Below are 26,727 nucleotides of genomic sequence, written 5' to 3'. Positions count from 1 at the left end.
TTCATGGCTTGTCATTTTGTTTTATGCCTTCCCTGCAGCAGTTTTGGATGTGCGCTTTCTTCTCCTTGCCAGTTGCCAACCGTTTGCCGATTCTTATGATAAGAGTATTATATTTGCATAACATAACTCAGGAACAATGTGTATTTTGATGCTGACACTGACCAGAGCCCAAACAGTGTTTTTTCACAAAGGACCTATTAACATCCCATAAGGCTCTGTGGTGTTGACAAGGAGGTGGCCTTCTCTGAACTCCTTTGGCAAGTCGAAGTCTTATACTAAAATGTGAGGTTTGGAAATAATCCACTATTTATATAATAAAGATTATTTAAGGGGAATTTACTAAACTAGGTTTGTCAAATAAACTAAAATGAAAAACTCGTAACAGCTTGATAAACTCACGGCTGCTTCCTCTAGATTATTTTGCCTTTTAAAGCTACGTAGGGAAAAGCACTGTCTGAAATGTTCACTGATCTCTCTTCTGATCTTCACTTTTGCACAACAAAGTTTTTACGACCCCTTCACTGAAACAGCTGCTCCATCCAGCAACTCTCATCTTTGAACAGGTTGTGCAGGCTGAACTAAGCTTTTTGAAAAGAGCTTCTTAAGGGCAAGTGCAAAAATGTGACTGCTACTCTGATGGTTATTTTGGTGTGTTTAGAGTGAAGGCTTTTGTTCTTGCAGACTCGGAAACTAGTCTCAATATATCATATAGATATGCCATAGTGTACAGACTTAGTAAATTTTCTTCAGGTTTGGCTGTCCAGAATCAAAATGGCATTAATAATAGTGGCAACTCCCAGAATGCCAAGTCAACTAGGTCTGAAGTACTCTGGAGTTCTTAAACTGAAATATAGTTTTCCTGCGTTGTGCTAAGTGTCATAGAAATGTTTATAATTTAGTATATAACAGTTCAGAGGTTGCAAACTTGATTTTCCAGAAAAGAAACCAAAACCAAAACATACTGTCTGAATGCTCTGTGATTTATGCCATCAGTATATGACATCTACAAAAATAGTATTTTTATTATTGGACAGATGAGTGCTACATTGTCTAATTAGAAACACATAATATTTGTATTTTCCTTCAGTCATAATGTCTGTAGAACTTTTTAACAGGGACCTTGGCTGTATTTGATCTTTACCAAAAACTGGGGGAGTGAGAGGAAATCTGTTTGGTATGAATGTCATTGGAAAGTGAATAAATAGTATAGACCTTATTCCCTTATTCATCACATGTTATAAAACAGCCAAGAGATACAGTGATGATCTTCCCACTGTTAGGCATAGTAGATCAGCTGTCAAGTCATGCAATCCCCGCATATCTTTAGGTGTCTGGTAGGTGAATGAGCTGTGAATGTGTCTGTGTCTATGATCTGTATACCGTGCCTCTTACTTGATTAATGTGTGGGTTTTTTTCTTGCTGGAATGTGCAAGCATTAAGAATTGAGTTTGGAATAGATGCTTTAACAAGGTACTTGTGTTCTTTTTTTTTTTTTTTTTTTTTTTTTTTTTTTTTTTTTTTTTCCCTCCCTATACCTTACTATCAGGGGAATGAATACCTCCAGATTCCTGTTTGTTTACAATCCATCATCTGCACTTCTGTGTTGTGAAATGCTCCTTTTTAAAGCTGCTTTCTGCAGTCTGACCTGTGGCTTGATAGTGGGACAGAAAGTTCCAAGAAGGAAGTAAATGACTTTTCTGTCTGGAGTAATTCTGCATTTTATTTTGTAGAGAACATTTTATGTTGTTTGCAGAGACTCAAGGAGAAGCAAATTAAGTGGTTAATAAAAAGGAAAAAAAAATCCCTTTTCCATTTCCTATTATTGCATGTAGGGTAACTGCTAAGAAATGATACTTGAAGTTGTATTTATTATTGTTAGCGGGGTATGATATTTCTTGGCAGAAATGATGGATGACAACTTAAATTTGTGTCCAGGGAATGAAGGTGAACTGTGACAGAGTTATTTATCTTGGGAATGGAGGTTAGGGTCAGGCGAGGCTGGGTGCCTGAAGGCACAAGACATTGACAAATTCATCCTGCAGGCCCCAAATCTGAAGCCTTTTGTTTTGGATCCTGGCTACTCACTAAGTGACCCCCATCCTTCATCCTGCCAGCATGTGAAGGATGTGTTGCAGTGCCAGCACTCCCTTTGCCACTAATGCTTGTCATTCACTCTTCTGACAGGCCCAAACCAAAACTATTCCCACTCCTGAAAGGGAAGGTTAAAATATTTATTTCGGCTCATAATGGCCTCCCTGATTTAGTGGAGTATCATTTTTCCTGTTGCCTTTGTCATTTGCAGGTCACTAGAAGGACTGAAAACATTCAGTTACTTGGAAGAACTGATCCTGGACAACAATCTACTCGGAAATGACCTTCTTCTACCCAGGTTACCCCACCTCCACACCTTAACTCTCAACAAGAATCAAATATCCTTTCAAAGAAATACCTGCAAAATGTCAAATGAGTTTTATGTGTCAGCCAAATTAAAGTATGTGAAATATAGTTCATGTGCAGACAAAGCATTCTCTCGCTTGGCACCTGGAATACTTCATAGTAATTTATTATAGGTCATTCATAAATGAAATGCACCATTATATCTTCCTGTTGCTCCATTTTAGTGAGAGATCTAAGTTATGGCTCTGAAGAAATCTTTTTTAATAGATAAAATAGAGAAAGAAAATAATGTCAGTGCTACCGGTGTGCTGCAGTTCCTGTGTTTGCTTGGGGTTCTGTTGCAGGCTGACCTCTAGTGGAATAGAGGGTGCAATGAAATGGTATTAAGTTTTTATACTTTGATAGCTCTTAAAAGTAAAATAATAATAATAATAGTAATAAATTAAAAAGCAATGAAAAAAACAATCAAAAATGAAGTTGATATTAGGCACAATTTGGTAACTGCAGCCATTAAATTGAGTCGCTATATTATTGGTGTTCCAGCTTTGTAATAGATTCATATGAAGTGCTACTCAAATCATACATTTAAATACTTAGATGTATGGTTAAGTCTATTCATAACCAACCAAGCACCTCTCCATATGTCTGAAGTTAGTGCATCCCTACTTAAGTTTATTCAGCATAAATATTTCAATATTTGTCTATATACTCTGCTGATTCAGAGACCCCAATCTGTAAGCGTATATGTAATGGTCTGTAAAAGCTAATTAACTACATGGACAGGATGTGGACTTGATTATTAAATCATTTCTCATGCTTTGACCCTTCTGGAGATTTGAAGATGTGCAATTTATGATTTTAAAAAAGTGAAAGGCAATCAAACTTTGGCCAAAAGGCCAACTGAGGCCTACATAGCAAAGGCTGTGAAAACATTCTCCTTCTAATTGCAGAGTGGGGACAAGGCTGCTCAACTGCAGGCTTTTATTTCAGACAGTGTAAACAGAGACCAATTTACCTCCTACTAGAGCAAAATTCTCTTACTAAGGAGAGAAATAATAACTACAGATAATATGATTTTTGCACTTATTTTTGACTTCATAAATAAATAAAAATCATCAGACCAACTTATATACACAGCAGCCCTGGAAATTTGTCAAGTGTCACTTGAACTATGAGAGTCGTCACTGTACTAGGTAAGTGCTAGATTTGTGGTTAATACCAGGACTCTGTTGGTGACTTTGAATAACTATTTGGTATTATTATTTGCTGCCACATGTAAAATCTGAGGTGATCATGCTTTGGTGAACAATGTATAATAATGTTTTTGATGATGTTATGGATGTCTGATGCAGCATAGTTCCATCTACAGAGCAGGATGTGTGAATTTGACTCCCTGAGTGTGTGTATGCATGTGTTTGGGATAGGAAGTGTCAAGGAAGGACTCTGCAATTACCAAAAGCAGGCATATTAAATAAGAATTTGGTGAACAAATTGGGGGGGAAAAGTTCCTGTTAGTAATCTTCAAAGAGGTTCTGTTGTGTTTCACAGGCATACTTAAATCAGTAAGCTCTGAATGTCGGTGATACAATGATAAACAGGGTTTGACCTATCCAGGCATTTTTAAAATTTAGTCTTAAAACTATAAAATTGGAAATTTGGGAATATGGAGCTACCCAGATCGTAGAAACAGTGTATATACATTTTGCAGCATGTTGCCAGTAATTTAACAGAGGAGTTATAGAAGTGCTTATAAAGCATCTAATGTCTGCAAGCTGCCTAGAGAAGAGAAGATAAACACTGTTCTTCATTAATATTTTGAGCCCTTGGGAGCAGTGATCTCTTTTTGGAAAAATAAAGCAGACGGCAGAAGCATGGAGACCTTCCAGATTCCTCTCTTCAGTGTGGATATCATATTTGAAAAAGTGAACTTCGTTCACTTGTTGTTATGAATCATTTCTTTACAGAATTATTTTTTAAATGTTGAAATTAAAATCTTCATTTCATAGAATAATTACATTGTTCTATTACATTACGTGAGAGACTGTTTAGTATCTGCCACTATCAGAAAAACGTTGCTATTGACGTAATATCACTGTGCATACATAAATATATACATATGGAAAGAGAGATAAAAAGGAAGAAGAAACATGTAAATGAAAAAAAAAAAAAAAGCCAAACATCCATGTGAAAACTGGGATAACATAATAACTTCAAACCTCAAGTGCAAACTTTCATGGGTATTGCTTGATATTACTGTATTCTTTGTCTGCCCTTTCACTCCTTTTATTATGTTTTCGTTTTGAACCAGATCCTGTTCTGATATGAGCTTTCCACTCCTTCTTTGTGTATGGTACTATGTGTGTAAGATCTGGTTATGCTGTACAGATACAAAGGCTTATCACTAAATCAGATACTTAAACGAATCATGGCTTTTTTTTTTTTCTTTCAATTGTGGTTGTGCATTTCAGCTGCAGTTAGGCCAGTACTCATTTTTTCTTTTATCAACTGGAAAAAAAAATAATTCAAAAATTACTATTTTAAAAAGTTTCCTACTTGAGGTAGTACCTCAAGTTTTATTAGCATGTAATTTGTTCAAGAATGCTTTCAAAGGCAGACTGTATGAAATGTGTAAAGAATTGTTATCTGTGTGGTACAGTTTTAGATTATGTGTTTTTTCATGTGTATATCATTTACTTTGGGAAACATTTCATAGTTTCTCTGTCAGACACAACAGATGGCAGAAAGCAATACAGGTTAAGGTGAATTTGTGGTAGGAAGTTGGGGTTGGAGGTGTACTTGTGACTGCAATTGCCTGTACTTATAATAAGTCTATCTTTTAAATGTGCTCACTACGTACTAAGAGTTAGACAAAAAAAAAAACAAAACACTTATAGTAGATTTATTTCTAGGTATGTGTGTTACTGTAGTAGTGGGAGATTTCATGGCTGTATGGCTGTTCATTGTGCTGACAGTAGCCATTCTAAAATGGGACTATACGATATAGACATGTGAATTTCTTTGATGTTTCAGTCTTTTTAATATTAGTTAAAACTATTCAAAAGAGAATCAATGGTAGTTTTTTTGTTTGTTTGTTTGTTTGTTTTTCAAATATGTATGACTGTAAACTGAAAATTTTAATGGTATTCACTTCCTAACTTCAAAACAGACAAGACTGACATGAACTTGATGTGAGATTCTCTGATGTATGCTCTATTTCTTTACTTAGTCCAGAATGCTGATAATCCATTTCATGAACATTCTATATGCTTCTGAAGAGTTCATACCAAAACAGATTTAGAGTGAAGATGTCAGTTATACATGTAAAATTCAAGCGCTGAATGTAGGTCTAGATATTGAGTGGTTTTAGAGCATGGTTGTCCAACCTTTTGGCTTGCCTGGTCAGAAAAAGAGCAATTGTCCAGGGCTGCATCTATGACAATTGCTCTGAAAATGATGTGCCCTCTTTTTTATTGCAAGTCTATACATTCCATTTGAAAATTCAAAAGCAATATGTTTATGTCAACTAAAACTAGAGTTGCAAATAAACCAAGAAATTGATGGGGTTTTGGTAGTCATAGAGTCATAGAATGGCCTGGGGTGACAATGGTCATCTAGTTTCAACTCCCCTGCTACGTGCGGGGTTGCCAACTACCAGACCAGCCTACCCAGAGCCACATCCAGCCTGGCTTTGAGTTCCTCCAGGGATGGGACATCCACAATCTCCTTGGGCAACCTGTTCCAGTGTATCACCACCCTGTGTGAAAAACTTCCTCCTAATATCTAACCTAAATCTCCCTTGCCCTAATTTAAAGCAATTACCCCTTGTCCTTTCACTATCCACACTTGTAAACTGTCATTCCACCATAGAATCATGGAATGGCCCGAGTTGAAAAGGACCATAATGATTAATCTTCAAACTTATTCTCATATTCCTGTATCACAACAGAAAGCACAGCTGCTCATTTTTCTCTGTTCACAGGACTGTGTTTAGCCAAAGTATTAAAATCCATGAATTTATTTGCCATATCTTAAGCTTGCTCTGCTCTACGTGCTGTGCCCTGGTTTCAGCCCAGGTGGGGTTAATTATGCACTGGTGTTTGGTTAGTGAAGAAGGGCTGAGTGGAGCTGTTTGGCAGGAAGAACCTTCATGATGATGCTGAGCAGGTGGTGGCTGCACTGTGATCTGTGCTGGGCCATGAGTTGATCATGCCTGAGAGGAAAATATTTCACAAGTGGAAAATGCAGAGCTGAGACAGAATGGTAGTAATGATAAATGCATTGCTTATGGCAAAAGCACTAACTAACTGTGCTTCAGAATTAGGGATGTTATCTTTCTGAATATTTGAACGTGGCATAGATTGAGTGCTTCAACTAAAGGATGTCCCAGTAAGTATTTCTGATTGTCATCTATCTCCACAAAGTTTTTGTCCTAATGCTTAACTCCAAATCATAGATCATAAGTTATTTTGCCTGTGATTGTTCCTATGTTGTCCTAAAATACTTGAAGACCTACAAGTCCCAACCTGTGACCAGAATCTCATTGTGTGAAGTGCAGAGGACTTTATGTTTAGATTGAGTGAATACATTAAAGACATAAATTGTCTCCCACTATCTATAGATCTCTATCTCCACTAAACAAAGTGAGCTGAAACAGTACAGCAGTATTCCTCAATTTGCTCCTGAGAACTCTCCATGTGACACTGACAAATATGGCTAAATTTGAGTGTGGCATACTAGAGAGCTACAGTACCTGAGCCAAAAACCTCAGTGACTTCTGTGAAATGTTTTGAGTTTACATGAGTCTTGAGCCTTTTTTTCCCACTTGTTACCACCCCCAAGACCACCTTTTTTCTTATACAGTGTACTTGAAACAAGTAATGTGAATGTGTGATTCTAAATGTCTGCAAAAGAAGGATATAGTACAGGCAATTCCTTCTCCTCTTCTATGGCACTGGTTGGACAAATTTGACTCCAGTTGTCAGAACTTTTAAAAATGACGAGCCACTGTTTTTTGTTGTTGTTGTGATTTTGTTTTTTTTTTTAATCTTTGTGTTTTCTTGGGAATTTTGATCAACAACTGGAAGCAACAGTGTTAAAATCTTTGAAGTAAATGATATGTTTTTTGAATTGATGGATCTCTGTAGAGAACCAGAAAAATAATTTGATTGTAGAAATAGAAGCATTCTAACTTGTTCTCAACTTTGAATAGAATAATTCATCTGGAAGGGATCATCACAGATATCTAGACCAATTGTGTGACAACTTTGGGGATAAACAAAAGTTAGAATCTAATGTTGAGGGCACTATCTAAATGCCTCTAAATGTGTACCTAATGACACTGAAATATGTTCTTTAACTTGCGGCCTGAGAACCTTGGCCTTGCTGAAAGGCATTTAAATTCCCTGGAAACTCCAGTTACACAAAGAAATCTAATGCTACTCCATTAAACAGAATATCCTCTATATTCAGCAAATAGAAAGCTCACCTTAAGATGTATGGACTTAGTTAATTACCACCTGTGTTGCAACTTCTCTTTCATGAGCAAGGTGGTTTTAAAATCAGCGAGCAAGACCCTGACTGCCTATCAGACAGGGCTCGGGCTAGAGCCTGGCAAAAAATGACTGTATGTGACATCCTATTGCAGAAGAGGAAGATGTATACTTGCATAATGCAAGCTATTTCTGTGGTTATCCAACCATGAAGACCTAGCACATTCTAATGGAAAAGCATTCAGGTGGCAAAGATCTTTTCATACTGCATTCAGAGGAGAATTGGTAACTTCTGCTTCAAAGCTATTTACCTGTAGAATCGCTTGTAATTGCTGCAGCATGTTTATGATAAAGTCAACTAAAGCAAAAGATCTTTCAAAAATGAAAAAATACAGGTAACTTGCTTGTTTAAGACTCTGGGAGAAGGGCTATCCAGCTGTTTTAATTTTATATCGATTACAGAACCTACATGACATGGTTGGTTGAGAAAAGACTTCTGAGTGACAGTTTTTGGTCTTTCTGTATGGTGTCTAGAGCTTTATGCAATATTTCTAATATTCTCTAGGTAAACCTTTCATAAATAGTTTGAATATAAAAGTGATTGCTCTTTGCTTTGTCACTGCCTCCAAGAACTTCTGAAAGCTGTAATCATAGAAAACAGGATGGCTAAAAAAATTGGCAACACAAAATACAAGCTTTTTGAAAGAAAATAGTTGTACAACTTGCAAAGCATTGGGAAGGAGAGAGCAATTAGTTTCCTTAGAAAGTCAATTTATTTGAGTGTGTGACTGTGAAAAGAAAATAAAAAATGTTAGCAGTAAAAGAAGTTTACAGAAAGAGTTCTATTATATTGTTTAGTAGGTTATCTGGACCAACTATAGCACTATATTTTCCAAGTAATGCTATTGATGATGGTTTGGTGCTACTGTAGCGTTTGGTTCTCTTAACAGAAAGTAAGCTAATCAACTGTGTGTGCTTGTGCATATGTTTGCTGTGAAAAGTCTACTATCAGTATAGAAGCATGTTTGTGTGCATATATGTAAAATAATTAGGAGGCTTTAAAAAGTTGATCCAAGTATTAAAGAACCAGTTCTCTTAAGTATTTTTTTAATATAAAACTGAAAATAGTGCAAGAAATCATTATCCTTTGGTGAGAATGGAAATTTGAAATACATCCAGTAGATTTACATTAATTGTTCATGGAGGCCAGGCTGTGTTTTTGGAGGGGACTATCCAAAAATATCATTGCTAAGAATTAACTTGTTAGCTAAAGAGCAGGTAAGTTTAGGAAAAAAAAGAAAAAAATTTACAAATTTTTAAGTTGGTCAGTGTTCTTTGGAAAGAAAAACATTAATAGAATGGTAATGACAACAGTTGAATGAAGGTGGTACACTACGAAATTTTAATTATTCTAACAGAGATAATTTAAAACATTTTTCAAACAATAGAGACTACAGTGTAAATATTTTCATCACTGCTACATACTTACCTGGTGATCAGTGATACTGCCTTCAGAGTTTCTGTCATTGAACTTCAAATAAAGAAAATTTCCCTTGCAATGTGCATGGATTTAATTTTTGGAGAGAATAGAGATGAGGTTGATCTTAGCAATTACACAGCAGAGTTTTGCAGTTTTTTGGCTCTGATTGCATCAAGATGGTGACAGTAAATCATGAATAGGAAAAAGAAAATTAAATTTCCAACTTGCTTTTGGTTTTCTTCCTTTGTATTTTCTTAGTGTTATTTTAGAAAAACTTTACAGTTTTGGTGGCCTTCCACTATTTAAAAAAAAAAAAAAAAAAAAAAACAAACAAAAATAAATATTTGACCTTCTAATTAACTAAATACTGCACTAGAACTACTCTATGACTTATGTTTCATCTCTGAAAAACACTTAGTCATGAGAATTTGAACAGTTTCATTTATTTTTTCTCCTACCTGCTTTATGTAGAGTAACAGTGATGGCAGGTTGTTGCTTGTTTTTTTGTTTGTTTGTTTTTTAATAGGGAATGGACAGATAAGATCTAAGCCTTGCAACTCCTAACCCCCTGTGTCTCATTGCTGTAATGGAAATAACTGCTTTTTGCAACAACAAACTATTTATCTAATGAAACCTTAAATGCAATTTAAGCAGTCCTGCCAGAAATTGTTTCTCCTGGCTGAGGGAGGGTGCTAGATGCAAACACTCCTCAATTAGTCCTTGAAAATTTTAAAAATCTTCTTAGTTGAACATGTGGAAAAAGAGTTTGTGATGTTCCATCAGGGCAAGGTAGGTAATCCTGTCCCTCTGCTGTGTGCTGCTGAGACCTCACCCGGAGTACTGCATCGAGATGTGGAATACTCCACGCAGGAGAAACATGGGCCTGTTGGAGCATGTCCAGAGAAAGGCTACAAAAATGATCCAAGAGATGGATCACCTTACCTTCAAGGTCAAGCTGAGGGAGCTGGGCCTGTTCAGCTTGGAGAAGGGAAGGCTCCAAGAGACCTGATAGCAATCCCTACGGGGGGCTGTAAGAAAGAAGGGGACAGACTACTCAGAGGGGTCTGTTGTGACAGGACAAGGGGACGTTGTTTCAAACTAAAAGAGAGAAGACTTAGAATTGGTTAGAAGAAGAACTCTCCTTACAGTAGAGGTGGTAAAACACTGGAACAGCTTGCTCAGAGAGGTGATGGGTACCCCATCCTTGGAGATGCTCAAGTTCAGGCTGGAGTGGGGCCGTAAGGGACCTCATCAAACTGTAGGTGCCCCTGTTCGTTGAAGGGGAGTTGTTCTAGATGACCACTGAAGTTCTTCCAATCTTCCAGCTCGCAAATGATTCTATGGCCTTCCCATCAAAGTTGCATCCTTCCCAAAAGAGCCATGAAAATAATTTGTTTTAAAAGTTTATGTGTGGTCTAGACATCTAGAAATGAAGGTGAGAATTTTGGTAGTGTCTTTATCATTGCTGACTAAGATAAGTTATTTTATGTGATGCTGCATGTTTCAATTTTTCTTAGGGTTTAGTGGATAGTTTGATGGCTATAGCATTGTATACAGTGCCTATTTATATATCTAATTCCAAAATAGTTTTTATCACTTGTGCAAAATTTTTAAGTGAAATTTCCTCAGGTATTTTGGTACAGAACATTAGCTAAGAGTATGACTATGCTGTTTTTTAATGTGCTTAAGCATGATCTTATGTTTGGAAATAAAATGAAATTTCAGAACAAAAAGAAGACAACATTTTTAACAATGAAGTTGCTCTTTTCATTCTGTATTGCTTTTGTTGCCCTTAAGATACTGTGGTGAAGAAATAAGTAAATTCCATCACCTAAAAATAACAAAGATAACAGAAACATATAAATCAAGTATAAATAATAGCAACACAGTTGAACTGAGGATTTAAAATGATAGTTGTGGTCTGTAACAGCAGGAATAGATAAAAACAGAACAATGAAATACCTTTAATGGTTTTGAATAATTACTACTATTGTCTAAGCCAGTCAGGTTTTAAGCACTGAAAACCACATAGACATGTACATATGGCCTATTTTTTATAATCTCAAGTTTTGCTTGTAAATTGAGCCATACAAAGAACATGCAGTGAGATTCTCTAAGACTACAACAAAAATTTGCTCTAGTTGTTAAATCAGTATATTTCAATATAATCGAATATTGTGATGCTTAAACCTAAGCAGTGATTTCCAGTGGTTGAAAGATTAGCGTTTACTTGTTTGTTTTAATATGTTCTACAATATCAAAGGTGTGTCATCATTTGTGTTCTGAGGAACATACTTAAGTTGAAATGTCTCATAACATCAAAACATAAGGCTATTTTAATGAAAGATCTTGTTTTATGGATTTCAAAACTTCAAGTATAAAATACATATTGAATTCTTGAAGTTGCTTTTATAGAATCATTTATTTGTGTGTACTAATTGAGTAATTAAAAATATGTTGCTAAGGCAGTAAAAACATTTATATGCTGAGAGTGAAAGTGGGTTGCTGTGGTTTGACTTTTTTAAAAAACAAAAAAAAAACAAAACAAAAAAAACAAACCTAATTTTCCAGTGAACTGAATATATTAGTGATGAATGTTCTGTGAAACTGTTTGTTTCCATGCTGGAAAAGTTTCATGGCTCCAGCAATTGCTAGCCATTTTACCACACAGCATCCATCATTTTGTCAAAGTTTTAATGTTTTGTAGTGAACCACCTAGGAAAGAAAAGACTGACAAAACAGCCGAATTCTTTCATTTCATGCCAACAAACTGACTAAAGTTTATCCCTGTTTGCCCTTGGAACAATTAATGTGACATTTCCCCAAATGCCATACTAAATTTGATTGTCAGTTATTGAAATGTATGTTTAAATCAGCAGTGATGCAACTCTAAATGCTTTTTTTTTTCAGACATGTCATTGAATCCTTAACCCACAACCTTTGACACATAACAGAATTAGAAAGCCTTTTGGATCATTTGGCTGAAGTTGTGCCCTCACTACAGTATCTCAGTTTGCTTGGAAATGTGGCCTGCCCAAATGAACTGGTCTGCAAAGAAAAGGATGAAGATGACTACCAGAGGTACAGGTTAGTGTCTTCAATTATAAATATAAGGTATGTCAGCTTTGTTTTTAATACTGAAGAAATATTGATCTAAATCCAACTTAGCAAATCATTTCTTCTGAAGGCAATGTGCTGCGTTCTGCCATGAAACACCTGTGAAATTGAGTAACTCAATTTCAATACGTTCCCTCTCAGAAAATATTTCAGAAAATATTTCAGTGATGTACAGTTTGAGTTGAGCAGGTTTTCACAGGCTTTCCTGAATGAGGATGCTCATGTGTATTTACTTATGTCCCTTCTTTAAGCTCAAGATAAGGCAACAGTTATATATACTAATGGTAACAGCTAATAAAAAATATTAAAATAAATAAATAAAAAAAGTTGCTATACTCAGTCAGTTACATTGTCTTCTGTTTACATTTGATTATGGTGAGGCATTTCTTCTATTATAGGTATCAAGACACTATTAAAGAACACAGAAGAAAGGACTACTGTATTGTGGTTCTTTACTCAGAACTGTTAGTGTTTAGAATCAAATCAAATAGACTAGCCATCTCTGTAATGTAATTTTAATGAACTAGAATACACAGTAGGTCATCTGGAAATTAATGTGGAAACCTAATAAAATACTGTTTGTCTAAGTGCTGTTAAAAGTTACAAGAATTATTTTAAAAGTACCATAAAAATACTTGTATGTGATGGTGGTTGTGGATATAGGTCCAAAGTTTATGGAATTTCTGCTGAAGCGATAATTTTTCATAGCTATAATTGTTAGACAAATGAGACATTGACTATTACTATTATTTTCACATCTGATGCAAGGTTGCAGTCTGTGTACTTGCACTTGAGCTGAAAATGGCTTTCTGTGAGGCAAGCTGATGACCTTAGACAGCTTATTTTGTTAGCAGATCACTCGCAGTATTCAGAGTTACAGAACTCCTGAAAATATCTTCATGTGATCCAAAGTATTCTGTAGGAGATAGTACAAAAACAGTAGAAAGTGGAGGAGACCAAAAGCAGATCTACTAGGAAGCTGCATGAATCAAATACAGCAGACTGTTGCTTATAAATACTTTAAATTAAAAACAGCAACAGTTTTTCTAGGTGCAGATACATTTTTTTTACTGTGTTCCACATTTTTGAAAAGGATTTTTTGGTAATCATTAACCTAAAGATTTTTACCTCCTAACAAGTCTACTTTTTAATCTAGCGTATCGATAGTATTTTAGTTTTCAACAAGTGGAGCAGCTAAGATTTAATAAAATATTTTCCCATTGCTTTTGCATTTATGTGGAAGATATGTCTAATATCCAGCTTACAGGAGTCTAACAATGCTGTCTCTGTATAAATTTATGTGACATTTGCAGTGGAGAATTGCTTAAAAATGAATGATATTTCTTCAGTTTACTGTTTTTCACTTTAAGTATATTTTCTGACAATGTCTCCTATTAATCATTTAAGCAAAAATAGTACCTTGAAGGAGCCATTCAGAGGCAAGAACCTATGGTTCATTTAGTGCTGTCTGAAAAAATTCTTTATTGATTGACATCCTCTGTGGTTATGTGATGTAATATTTATAATATGTCATGCAGCCATACATCAAAACAAGCTTGTCTGTTGTTTCATTTCCATGCAAAATGTTGATTTCAGGGAGGTCAAGGTAGTTTTAGGTCACATCATGGCAAAGCACCATGTCAAAAGTGTGAAATGATTGTATGTATCTGCTGGAAACTGCAACATTGTCTCCATTTTCTTTCCTCTCCACTTTTCAAAAACTTGAGTATTTTTTCCATATAAACAGCGATAATTAAAACTTGTTCAAGAAAGATGAATGGACTTCCAATTACTTGCATGATTTATGGTTCTGCTGCTGTAATGAAAGCTTCCTAATATTTTTCCATGATTTTGTTACATTATATCACTTGTATTTGCAAGACAGCATTACATTCAAAAGCAAACAAAAATGTTTGTGTATGTATGTACACATATATACTCATTCGGTGTGCATATAATGTGTATATAATGTATATATAATTTATCTTAACAACATTATATTCACCTAAATGAATATTGATGAAACTGATTAAATGGAGTCTACTAGTTATTCATTTTCTAATATATGTTCTGCAGAAACTTTGACACTTTTTTCCTTTCCCAAAATTTGTGAATTTATTTCAACAGAATGCATGTTTTGCTTCAAATCTTAAAAAAAAATAGTTGTAATGGTAAGCTTTGGCATTTTTTTTAGTCTCTGAAGAAACTTTTTTTTAAAGCTTTTAGAGAAATTTTCTCACATAAAAAAACATCAAAACAGTTTATTTCAGTGAACCTCAATGAAATAAACATTTTATCATAAACTCTTTTTTTTTGCAGTGACCATTGGAACCACAGTTTCATTTTCCATTGAGTTTTAATTTCATTCCTACGGAGTTCAATTAGAGTTCAGGCTATTTAATTCCTCATCCGGAATGAGAAAGGTGCTGGAAATCAAAGCTTTATTTAATCTTCACATTCCAGCAAACTGAAAAGACCTATAAAACCTAAAAAATCTGAACAGTAAAAAAAAATGTGCAAAATCAAGTTTTAAAAACTTGATTAATTTACTAATATATTAGCAACAGAAATAAGATGGAGTATTGTATCTTAAGAAAAGTAAAATTAGTTCACCAGAAATTGTTAACATGGAAAACTATGTTTTTCTGTTAAGGTGTAAGGATCTGGATCATCAAGTAATTCACCGTTTCAATGAGCAGTTTAGTGCTATAATATATATATACGTATATATATATATATATAAATTCCAAATAGGTTTTATCCAAAAACATCATGACTTATTTTCAAAATGATTGTTTTTTTTCATAGAAACATAGTAACACTTGAGTAGGTTATTTTTTGGGGAATAATAATAAAAAAGATACAGTATAGTGTCCTGTTTTGTTTTCCATGCCCTGTTATTTCTCCTTACCTTCAAATGTGTAGGAGAACAAATTGACGACATTTCACATTTCTGTTTGTTAATGAAATTTTTCTTGGAGAGAAACAGAAAATGGAAAGCTTCGTTCAGTGATATTTTTATAACCAAACCTGTTTGGTTCTTTTTCAAAAGTATTGGGTTGCTTGGTTGTTGGTTTTGTTTTTTTTTTCCACCGTTATAAAAGTGCCTTAATTTATTCTGTAAGAAAATATTGTGCTATCAACCCTTATTTTCTTATTTTATTTTTATTTTTTAAGCTTAACTGTTTTGAGAGATGATATTTTGTGAAAGTTTATCTTGGGGATGAGGGCAAAAGAAAATTTCAGGACTTTCTCCTCACTGCTGGAATTAAAAGCAGAAAATATAAGGTCAATAGGAAAGACTGAAAATCCTTTGCCTTAAACAGGAAGCAACAAATACACAGAAAAACCACTTACAAAACAGTGCATGTTCTAAAATAACCTATTCTACAATCTCTACTTTGAAGATTGTGTGGAAGCAGAGGTCATGACCTGGAGATCAAAGTAACAGAAGTCAACACAGTAATTGCTGGTTGCTTCTCTTGTACCCGCACTTGGTCAGTCCTGTGGGTGTATTGTTTGCTGTGAAAACTTCAAACAGGGTGTTACTGAACTGTGAAAAATCATCTGGGTCAGAATGTATTACAAAGCATTTGCTAATGCTGCAGGTGACCTCACCTATTTTCATAGAAATGATGTGATTGTGAAGGATGTATACCATGTGTGAAGTTTTCAGTGCTTGTTCATTCTTTGCTCCTTATTGACATTTCCTGGAATGATGCATTCATTAAGTGCTGTTGACATGGAAACAAGGGCAAGTGGAAACAAATGCCTGAGTTTATTTTAAATTAGCTTAGAAGCGCCTATACAAGATATGCTATCTTTGGCAAGGGGAGCAAATGATGATAACCTTATGAAGTTCTCTTAAGATATAGCAGTAAGAAAAGAATAACAAGCATTTTGAATGGATGACCTTTTCAAGCTAATTCAGCTATTCCTATCCCATAGGTTTGATTCTGTGAAATGCTAGGACATCTTACAGACTTTTCAGCTTTCTTAACATTTATAAATATACATAGGATATATATAACCTTCTCATTGCTTTTAAATAGTATTGTTGTTGTTTTAATTTAAATGGTAATAAAAATACATTTTCAAGAAAAGATAGGAGGCCTGACATGTCAGTGAAAGTGATGGTAATGTATTTAGTCAACTGTCAATGAATTTAGTAATACAGCTCCCTTTGGAAGGAGAGATTGCAATTCGTAGCCTTGTGATGCGTGTTTTATGTACTTCTTGGTATGTTTAGGGGATTTCCTTCTGTCTGTATAAACTATGAATCTATGCTACTTCACTGTTTATATGAGACCTTATAATTTCTACAGTACTCGGAAGAAAACTGTATTTAACAAACATCAGATAGCTGCACAGCTTCCATCTGATGTTAGCCATTGTAAAGACTTAGGAGCAAAAGCTATTATAATTTGTTTCTATCAGATAGGTAAACTGAATGTTCCAATTTGTCCATGCTAACACAATAAGTCAAAACATAACTATGGATGTAGCATGTATATAGATAGAATGTTCTAATTCATAGAGATTGCTGTAGTGAAGTAGAGTAGAGAAGATCATAATATGTGGAGGAGGCCAGACTTGAAAAATTCTATGACTGTTATCAGATAGTGCTAAGTTTGCATTGAGGCAGTAATCCTGTAGCATTGTGCTCACCATTCCGGAAGGTGTGGGTTTACATTCACAGAATCACAGAATTGTAGTGGATGGAAGGTGTGTCTAGAGATCATCTAGTCCTACACCTTGTCAAAGCAGGCATCCTAGACTAGGTTGCTCAGGGAGGTGTTGTATCAGGCTTCCTTAACTCTGTAATGGGAGAGGTTTTGTCAAAGATGGAAATTCTGCAGCCAATGATGTGCTGCCTGGTGTAGGTTTTGAAACTTTGTTAACTTTGTTTTGTTGGTTGTGTTTGTTTGCTTGTTTGTTTTTGGTAGTGCACACAAAACAGTTACTTGAAAAATCTAGTTGTTTCCTGAACTTGTTTGTTCATAATCTTTATTTTCACCTCTCCCCATTTGAATGCTGATGTAGCTTTGCTTCTTTAGGTTATCTATTATTGCTAGTTTACAAGAGTGTAACTGAGAGCATAATCAGCTCTTCAAAGTTGAAAGTAGGTATATTATTTTCAAATTCTACAGTCATCAAAGAGAAGGAATGAATGCAGTAACGCAAGTATTGAATGGTTCACTAGATGTTATTTATATAGTTATAGATACCAACAGAGCTAGACATTTCTACATTCTTCTGGGGAAATACTTCTATAGTTTTTCAGCTCTACATTAATTCTGTTTTAAACTTAAAGCATACAGTGCCATTTTTATTCTAGATTTTATTAGTACAAGAGCAAAATGAAGGGCTAGACAAATTCTAATTCTTATGATAGTTGTCCACTGAAGCTCAAGCAAATATATTTTATCCAAAACTATAAGATATCCAAACTTTCTGTTCTTTTTCTATAGTAGTAGGAGAAAATACAGCATTCCTTTCAACATTACCTTATTGCCACTTAAAAAATTTTCTTGTAGTGTGGGTTATGGGTGATGCCAGTATCTTTCAGCATCAGGAGACCAGCCAAATTCTGTAACTTGTGTGCTTTGCCCATGGAGATGATAAATGAATCTATGCCTTTTGATGCTATGACATTATAAGATTTTTCTTATCATGGTGTTCACAGCATAGTATAGAAATTTCCTGGAATTATTGGATACTAAGAAGTAATGTTGAATAGAAAACATTTAAGATTTTGAATTATTTTTTTTCCTTGACCTACAGATCTGATTGAGAAAAAAACCAAAAACCAATGCTGGAAGTTATACTGTAGCTATTTAGCAAAATAGAGTTCACATAACAGTCATTTATAACTGTTTTGATCAGGACTGATACATTTTTCATGTATTTTTAAAATAATTTTTAAATTTTCTCTGCTTGCTTCTTTAAGGAACACTTACTGATCTGTTTTTCTTGATTTGTGAAATTATCTCCAAAGATTGTGTTAATTGTGGCTGGTTTTGGGGAGTGAAGGAATAACAAAAAGATTATTTTTGAAGTAATGACAGTAGAGAAATACAAACATAACCAGAATATACCTGGTTAAGACGTAGATAAGTTTCCTGTTTGGAAGGCAGAGTTGAGAATACAGACTTGTGGTTCATTATAGGCTGTAAATTGACCTGTGTTTTCTTCACATAAAATAAACTAGAATTGTGTATAATAAATAGCAATAATTAATCTGAAAGCTCCTTTTTTCACATCCCTTTTTGAATTCCGTTGTATTTGGAAGTAGGAAGGCTTTGCCCCCCTGAGCTTTTGTAAATGTCAATAGCAGCTGTATCCCAAACTCACAGGATCCCTTTGCAAATGCTCCCTGAATTCCATCCCTATTCTACAATATCTTGACAAGCCAGTATAAAAGTTATCAAAAATAATACTGAACACATGCAACACTTACAAAATTGGTAAATTAATTGTTAATCTTCATTGCCATTTTCACTTAACTAAGACTAAAAAACATGAAATGTGATATTTTTTTTTCCCTATCCCTCAGTGTTCCTTTTTGTGTATGATAGGTATCTATTGTTAATTTATTACTAAAGAGCTGTTGGCACAGGTGTGAGGTGATGATTCTGGACAAATGAAGATGCAACTTTCCTAACATAGTTCATTTCCTTAATCCACTGTGAATCAGAATATCACTTTACAGGCAGTGATAAATGAATCTCTAAGCACTTTCTCTCCAGAGCTCATCTTTATCCTCATCACTGAAGATGATTGCTTTCTTTCATACCACTGCAAAGATGTTAAGCCCAGTAACAGTAGTCTCGTAGCACATGGAGCAGTGCTATGTTTCAAAGTGATTTAAAAAAAAAAAAAAAAAAGGAGGTGAGGGGAAATGCTGCCTGTCAATCTCTAATCTCAAATAAATCTTCTTAAACTTAGAATATAAAAAGTAGATAGATCTTTCCTCATTAAACAGCATTCTCTTAACTGGTGATTTTACAGTCCAAAACAGGTGCAATGTGTCATGAAATTTATGGAACCTAGTACATGCCATAAAGTATTTTATGATGGCTGCATTCTGTGTTATTAGTAGCTGTCTTTTTCTGCAGCCATCAGTGTTTGATAATACTCTTAAAACACCCAAAATTACTTACCTGCAAGCAACATTCCAGATAGTCCCTGTTGACAGTTTGAATAAGTTTAGTGCCCTTTTGTTGTACTTTACCTTCAAAACAGACTGATTGAACCATCAATAGCTCCTGAAAGCTGACAGAGGCATGTCATCTGGTCTAACCCTCTGATAGTAGGTTATCTGTGGGAGTTAACCTCCCTGCATTGTTAACTGAAATGTTTTATGTACTACGCAACTTTAGGATACTGCTGTGATAACCTTAGTAACTAAGTCATACATCACAGTAAAGAGATTTTGTGCAACAAATAACCCTGGATTAAATTTACAAGGGTTGAATTGATATTGTAAAGTGTTCATTCCAGGGATTTGGAAATACTTTTCTTTACTTTTATGGCAAACTTTTGTTGCATTTAGATTGAAACTGCATCTTCGTATTTCTAGCTAAAATATATAACCAAGAAATCCAATGATTTTCTTGAGCCATTTAAGGAAAAACTGCCCTAACCTTTCCACATAATTCAGATTACTTTTATCCCTTACTTAGTAAGAGAAATCTGAATAAGTGGGATTATATTTCAAATCAACTTTTAAAAGGATCAGTCACTGACATATCTTTGTTCTACTCTTCGTATAAATAACTTAACCTCGATACTATCCTGTAATATTTGTACTAAAATTAAATTAGAAAATACAACTCTGGCTTGTCATCCAGTTAGTTCCTTAGTTTATGTGGGTGGGTGTTTTTGTTTTGTTTTTGGAATTAGCAAGTACTGGTGCTAATTCTGTTTCTGAAATGCAGTCAGGATGCACTTAAAAATACAGAAATAGATTTGTATCAAGGAATGCTATTATAATTTTAAGCTCTTTTGAAATGATTGAGAGACTGACATTAGGGCTGTGATCCAAAGTCAGCAAAGATGACAGTGCTGTCTTAGTCTGTTGTCATTTTTGTTACAGCCTGCTTTTCAGAGGCATATTTCATTCCATCATTAAACATTTGCTGATTTTTCCAATACTGATGTTTTCTTCACCTGAATATTCATCTTTTCTCACCCTGCACTTAGTGGGTGTCTTTATTCGTTTTTAGCTTCACTCTTCTTCCATCCTGACATATTGTTTCCTTCTGTACATGTCTTCATCTCAAAGAATCTGTTGTCATCAGGGCTTTTCTGCCAGTAACACAAGATGAGTAGATTTCCTCTACTGAAAGATAAGGGCTAGCAAAATGCCAGAGAGGACTGAAAGGACAGCCAGGAGGGCTGGGAGGAGCATAAGAATGTGTCTGTCTCCTAGATCAGTTGTATTGCTTAAGAAATGGCCTCAGAATGTGTGTTTTCAAGCTGACTCTCCTCCATATTCTTCTTATACTATCATATAAAGTCAACTGTCTTAGGCAGAATCACCACAGAATTGTGGAGTTCTCTATTCTTGGTGAAGTCAGGAGGGAGGTCAGTGGAACTGCAGCTGAGGACTTCTGGAGGCCCCAGTTTGAACTATTCAGTCTTAAAGGTGCAGGAGCAGACTGTCCCCATGTGTCATAAGGTGAGCTGGAGGGGAAGAAGGCTGGCATGGATGAACAGAGACTCTGGGAGCAAAAGAGATTAACTCCTGTGGAAGAAGGGATGTGCAACTCAGAGAGAGTACAGTGGCATTGCTAGGATATGCAGGGAGAATATTAGAAAGTCCAGCTGTGAACTTCTCCTGGCCAGTGTAGTAAAAGACCACAAAAGTTTTGTTAACAGATACGTTAATAGTAAGAGGAGGGCTAAGGAGAACCTTTTTCCTTTCATAGATGTGGTGGTGGGCATAATCACTGGGTATAGGGAGAAGGCTGAAGTTCTCCATGCTTTCTTTACATCTATCTTTGATAGTCAGACCAGTTATCCTCAGAGTAATCTATATCTTGACCTGAAAGTCTGGGATAGGGAACAGGATAAACACCCCACAATTCCAGTGGAGGATGCTGGAGATCTTCTACTCCATCTAGACTGTCACAAGTCCATGGAGCCAGATGGCTGAGAGAAATGGCAGAGGTGGTTGCCAAGCTGCTTTCCTCCATCTGTCAGCATTCCTGGTCAACCAGATAGATCCTAGAGGACTGGAGGCTTGCCAATATGACTCACATCTACAAGAAGGATCATAAAAAGAATCCAGGGAACTACGGACTCATCAGCCTGACCTCAGTGCCAGGGAAGGTTGCAGAACAGAAGGCCTTACAGAGGAATCTGGAAGGGCTGTGTCACTGGGCTGTTGCCAACAGGATGAAGTTCAACAAGATCAAGTGCTAGGTCCTGCAGTTTGGTTACAACAACTTCATGCAGCTCTATAGGCATGAGACAGAGTGGCTGGGATGTTGCACAGAGGAAAGGGACCTGGGGCTGTAGATCATTGCTCAGCTGAACATGAGCCAGTAGTGTGGCCAGGTGGCCATGATGGCCAGTGGCACCCTGGCTTGTATCAGAAATAGTGTTACCAGCAGGAGCATGGAGGTATCATCCCTCTGTACTCAGCACTGGTGAGGCTGCATCTGGAGTATTGTGTTCAGTTTGGGCCACTCACTACAAGAATAGCATAGAGGCCATGGAGCATATCTAGAAAAGTCCAACAAAGCTGATGAAGGGTCTGGACCACAGCTCTTATGAGGTGTGGCTAAGGGAACAGGGATTGTTTAGTCTGGAGAAGAGAAGGCTCAGGGGAGACCTTGTTGCTCTCTAAAGTTATCTGAAAGAAGGTTGTGGCAAGATGGGAGTTGGCCTCAAATTATTCCAGAGGACAATTGTTCAGGTTGGATGTTAGGAAAAAAAAGAGTGGTCAGGCTCTGCCCAGGGCGATGGTTGAGTCATTGTCCCTGGGGGTGTTCGTGAAACATGTAGGTGTGGTACTAAGGAACATGTTTTAGTAGGCAAATATTGATAGGTGGACAGATGGACTAGATGATTTTAAACATCTTTTTCAAGCGTAATTATTCTATGATTCTGTAGTCAAGATTCTCATTGAAATGGTCTGATCTTTTCAGCACTGAGCATTTTCAGTTCACTCGTCAACAATTTGATTAGGCTGTTGCTTTAAAGGAAAGTTGTATTTGGCAGAACGATTTCTTTACAGCATTGCATTTTGCTTGGTTGTAGGTGGAGAGATTTACGGTCTTTTTCAAGTGCCCATGTGGCCTTGAGGACAGAATCATAAGATAACTCTTACCTTTTAAAACAATTTCTTTTTTAGTGTTCTGTTTCAAAATACTGTGTTATGCAGAGTTTTCTGCTACAATTTCTTCCTTCCACTGCCAGAAGGTATTGTTATGATGAGGAGTCTTTGACTAACTAGATGTTCATGAGAAACAGCCAGGCATGGGGAATATTTTCAAACACCTTTGTAACCCCCACCAGGAAGCTTGGCACTTCCTCACTTTGCAATGGCTGCTTCACATTTGGTTGAAATGTAAATAACATGTATGTGAGGTGGTTTGGTACTTTGATTTACTACGGTCATGTGATTTATTTCATTTCTGATCTACCATGTTCTCTGCCTCTGCATACAAGGAATCAATTGCACTTTTTGAAACCAAAATGTTGCTGCACTTTGAGTAAAAAGGTTAAATAGGATACTGATGGATACTAATGGGAACTTTGAATTATAAGAATATTTTTTGAAAAGTGGTCTCTCCCTGAGTGCTTCCATGTTCAATCTTGAGATGGAATCCATGCATTATGAACACCTTGTTTCTTGGCAGGACCAAATTAAAATTCTGCTTCCAGATAATACTTGTGTCAAAATTTAGTTCTGGAGAGCAGACTCTGGGAAGAAATCTTCATGCCTTCTTTTGACAAATTCTTGTTTTGATGCAAAGAGAATGCTGATACACACTCCTGTCAAGGCAAAGGAGTGTATTTTAGAAGGTATGGATGAAGAAAAATCACATTTCCCCCTGATTTGCTATTCACATGGGCTCTGATGTTGCCGATCATTTTGTTTTTCGGAAAATGTAATATAAATGTGAAGAAGTGTTTGCAAGTGGATGTTTGCTGAAAACTCTTTAATGAGAAGATAGCTGACAGTTCTAGTGCTTCAGATCAGTTTTTCCTTGCAACATGGAATGGAATTCTTAAAATTACTCAGTAATCTAAACCAGTTATCTAAAAATAATTTCCAATTTATATTATTCCTGACTATGCGTTATACCTCAGTAATATCTTTAGATGATGTACGTGTACATCGTGACAATATTCTGATCTATTTGATCTACACATTATTAAATTGTGATGGGCAACCTGTAAGAAGTTTGTTTGAGACAATGACTTTTGACATATCTTACATTTCATAGAAACGGAATGAAAGAGGACAAGGAGAAGAAATAAAGGAATTTTTCTATTTATTTATTGCTGTTGTAATCATTCAATTTGTGAGTATACCTTATTTTATATTACTGAATTTTAATTCTGTGCATGTTGCTATCTGCCAGGTACTTTGTTCTGCACAAACTGAAAAACTTGAAATTTCTCGATACTCGGCAAGTAACCAGGAAAGAGAGAGAGGAAGCTCTGATTAGAGGTGCCTTCATGAAAGTGGTTAAACCCAAGGATACTAAGGTAGGAAAGTAAAAGAAAAAAGGGGTAATATGTTATTCATTAATACTATTTTAATGCAGCTCCAAAGCTAGCTAATATGCGTCATTGAGCTTAAAAGAATGTTTTTTTGTCTTGTCTAAAGATATGTAAGAACTATATGATATGCTATTGTAGAAGAATGCAATTTTTATGACAAGTTGTTCCCTGCCATTTGTGTTATGCACATATGTCTGTTGCAGGGCTCACACCTATGATGTTTATTAGCTTTTAGTGGAACAGATGATTCTAATTTTCTTTGATACTTAATGTGGTGTCCTGCTAATAAGTACTGACAACATCAGAGACAGTTTAAGTAATCTGAGCTTTTGATACTGCTTGCATAAACTCAGCTCATACTGCTGAGGCAAATAATGTAAATGTGGTTTCTCCATTTTACCTCTATTTGCAAGATAATAACACCGAGTTTGAGTGTTGTAATGTCGTAGATATTTCTTAAAACTCCACTCAGGTTTTTGGTCAACCTGTTGTCTGTGCACTGTTTTGTATTGCAGGTATCCAATAGTACTGCATTATTATTCAGTACGGTAGTTGTGGAAGCGCACTGTTCAGTAGTATAACAGTGCCACTAGATAAATGCAACAAGTAAAATTGCCGTGCATGACAAATTGATTCAGATTGATTTGTAGGTAACTATTGAAATTCTAACATTTCAGATACAAGCATATCTTTGGAACATTGTTTATTGCTGCCTTCAGTTACTTCAGCTATCATATGTGTGCTAAAGGAAATAATGAATGTTTTTGCTGTTGTGGGTATCTTCTGCAGAGCAAACCATCTTTACTGAATCTGGCAAAATACAATAGTTGAAATGTATTAAGTACAGAATGTATATGCTGTGTGTTTTTATAATTCTTCCATCTCTATTTTATATCAGGTGAAATACTATCTTAACATTATTACCAATTAGATTTTTCACTCAAGTGTCTGCTGTTAGAATTTTAACCAATTCAATAGCATTAGACCTTTTCTGGATGAAACCTCTTTCTAAGTCAGTAGCTAAGAGTAAATTACTTCATGGAAGTAGGGATAGTACCACTTATTTCATCAAACTTGTGGAAGACACAAACTTATTGTTGTTTCACTAAAGTTGTTTTTTTTTTGTTTTTTTGTTTGTTTGTTTGTTTTTGTTTTTGTTTTGTTTTGTTTATAAATGGTTTGTTTGTTACAAATTTCTTCTGGTAAAATCACTGTCATGCTTCATGCTTTTCATGACACGAATTTATGCTTTTTAAGGCACTACCAAAATAACTTCATCATACAATATTACACACATATTACAGAAGTGGCTCATTTAAAACAAAATTTAAATTGGGTGCAGAATCCAATCTGAGATACTATAAACATCAAAAAATTGTTTTGAACGTGTGCTCATTTCTAGGATATTCATGCTTTATATCTACATGCAACCTCTGTGAGAAAACTGAGAATGTCCTTTGTGAAAATATATTTTCAGATGTTGATATGTATGCATGCAGTTGTTTATAGCTTCACTCAAAGACCATGAGAAGCAGCATTTATCTATATATTACAAAGGTGATGTGCACAGTAACTGTGCTTTCAACTTCCATCATGTTCTATGTATTCTTATTCTTATATATTCTTCCATCATATTCTATATATTGAATATCTAATGATTTTTGTTCTCCAGCCTTCAGGTTTCCTTATGAAATTAATCTGGTGCATCAGTATGTTCATTGATCCCTCTGCTGTGTAATTGTTGAAAATTTTGACCAGCTTCAGCCTAATTTCGCAGACAGATATTGGTAATATATTCAAAGCTTTCTGAAACTAGCTAGAGAAAGAGACACTGCAGCAGACTCGGTGATAGTCTTCAGAAAAACTCCATAAGGTGTTGACCTAGTGATATAAGAGCCAGCTGATAACAAGCTTCCTCAGAATATCCTTTTCTGTCTTCCTAAATTAGTATCTACCATGTCAGACTATGTTTGCCAGGAGTGGAGTTAGAATCATTAGCATTCATTATTAGTGGATGCTACATGGAAATACTGTACTCCTACGTGTAAAATCAATCAGACTTACTCTTTCTAGGAAGGAAAAAAATCCAAACTAAATTTCTAAGCCCCTCCCTCCACTGTGGTAAGCAGGAGATGGTATGGCTTACTTAGCATAAAAAGCAGACTGATGATCTAAAGAGTCTGTGATGTGGGGAGTTGTTTTCATTTTATTCTTGACACAAAATACGTGGGAGAACAAAATACCCCACGAATGAAAAATATACAAAATGAGAATAAAAGCAAGAAATTTCCATCTGACTTGCTTGCGTTTACTGAAATGCAGAAGTATCTAGCTATCTAGCAGAAAGACATCACTAACTCATAAATACTATATTTTGTATAAATTTTTAGACTTTCGTTATTCCTTTCTTTTTTTTTTTTTCTTTTTTTCCCTCCATATTTTGAATGGAACACTGTTCTTTCTTACACTTTGCTTCTTTTCACCCTTTGTTTAAAATGCATT

At 35.4% G+C, this 26,727-nt stretch overlaps 1 protein-coding gene across 1 annotated transcript in view; it reads left to right on the top strand.

The window, feature by feature from the left end:
• LRMDA (leucine rich melanocyte differentiation associated) overlaps positions 1-26,727 on the top strand; it is a 618,381-nt gene that overhangs the window by 332,091 nt on the left and 259,563 nt on the right. The window contains exons 3-5 of the mRNA XM_072340735.1: positions 2,303-2,429; positions 12,314-12,453; positions 24,084-24,210. Of these exons, the coding sequence (XP_072196836.1) occupies positions 2,303-2,429; positions 12,314-12,453; positions 24,084-24,210 (394 nt within the window). The remainder of the gene's footprint in view (positions 1-2,302; positions 2,430-12,313; positions 12,454-24,083; positions 24,211-26,727) is intronic.

Source organism: Excalfactoria chinensis, chromosome 6 (assembly GCF_039878825.1).
Source record: "Excalfactoria chinensis isolate bCotChi1 chromosome 6, bCotChi1.hap2, whole genome shotgun sequence".
In the NCBI taxonomy this organism is placed as follows: domain Eukaryota; kingdom Metazoa; phylum Chordata; class Aves; order Galliformes; family Phasianidae; genus Excalfactoria; species Excalfactoria chinensis.
Note: the sequence above shows the minus strand (reverse complement) of the source record. Positions and strands in the feature narration are given on the sequence as shown.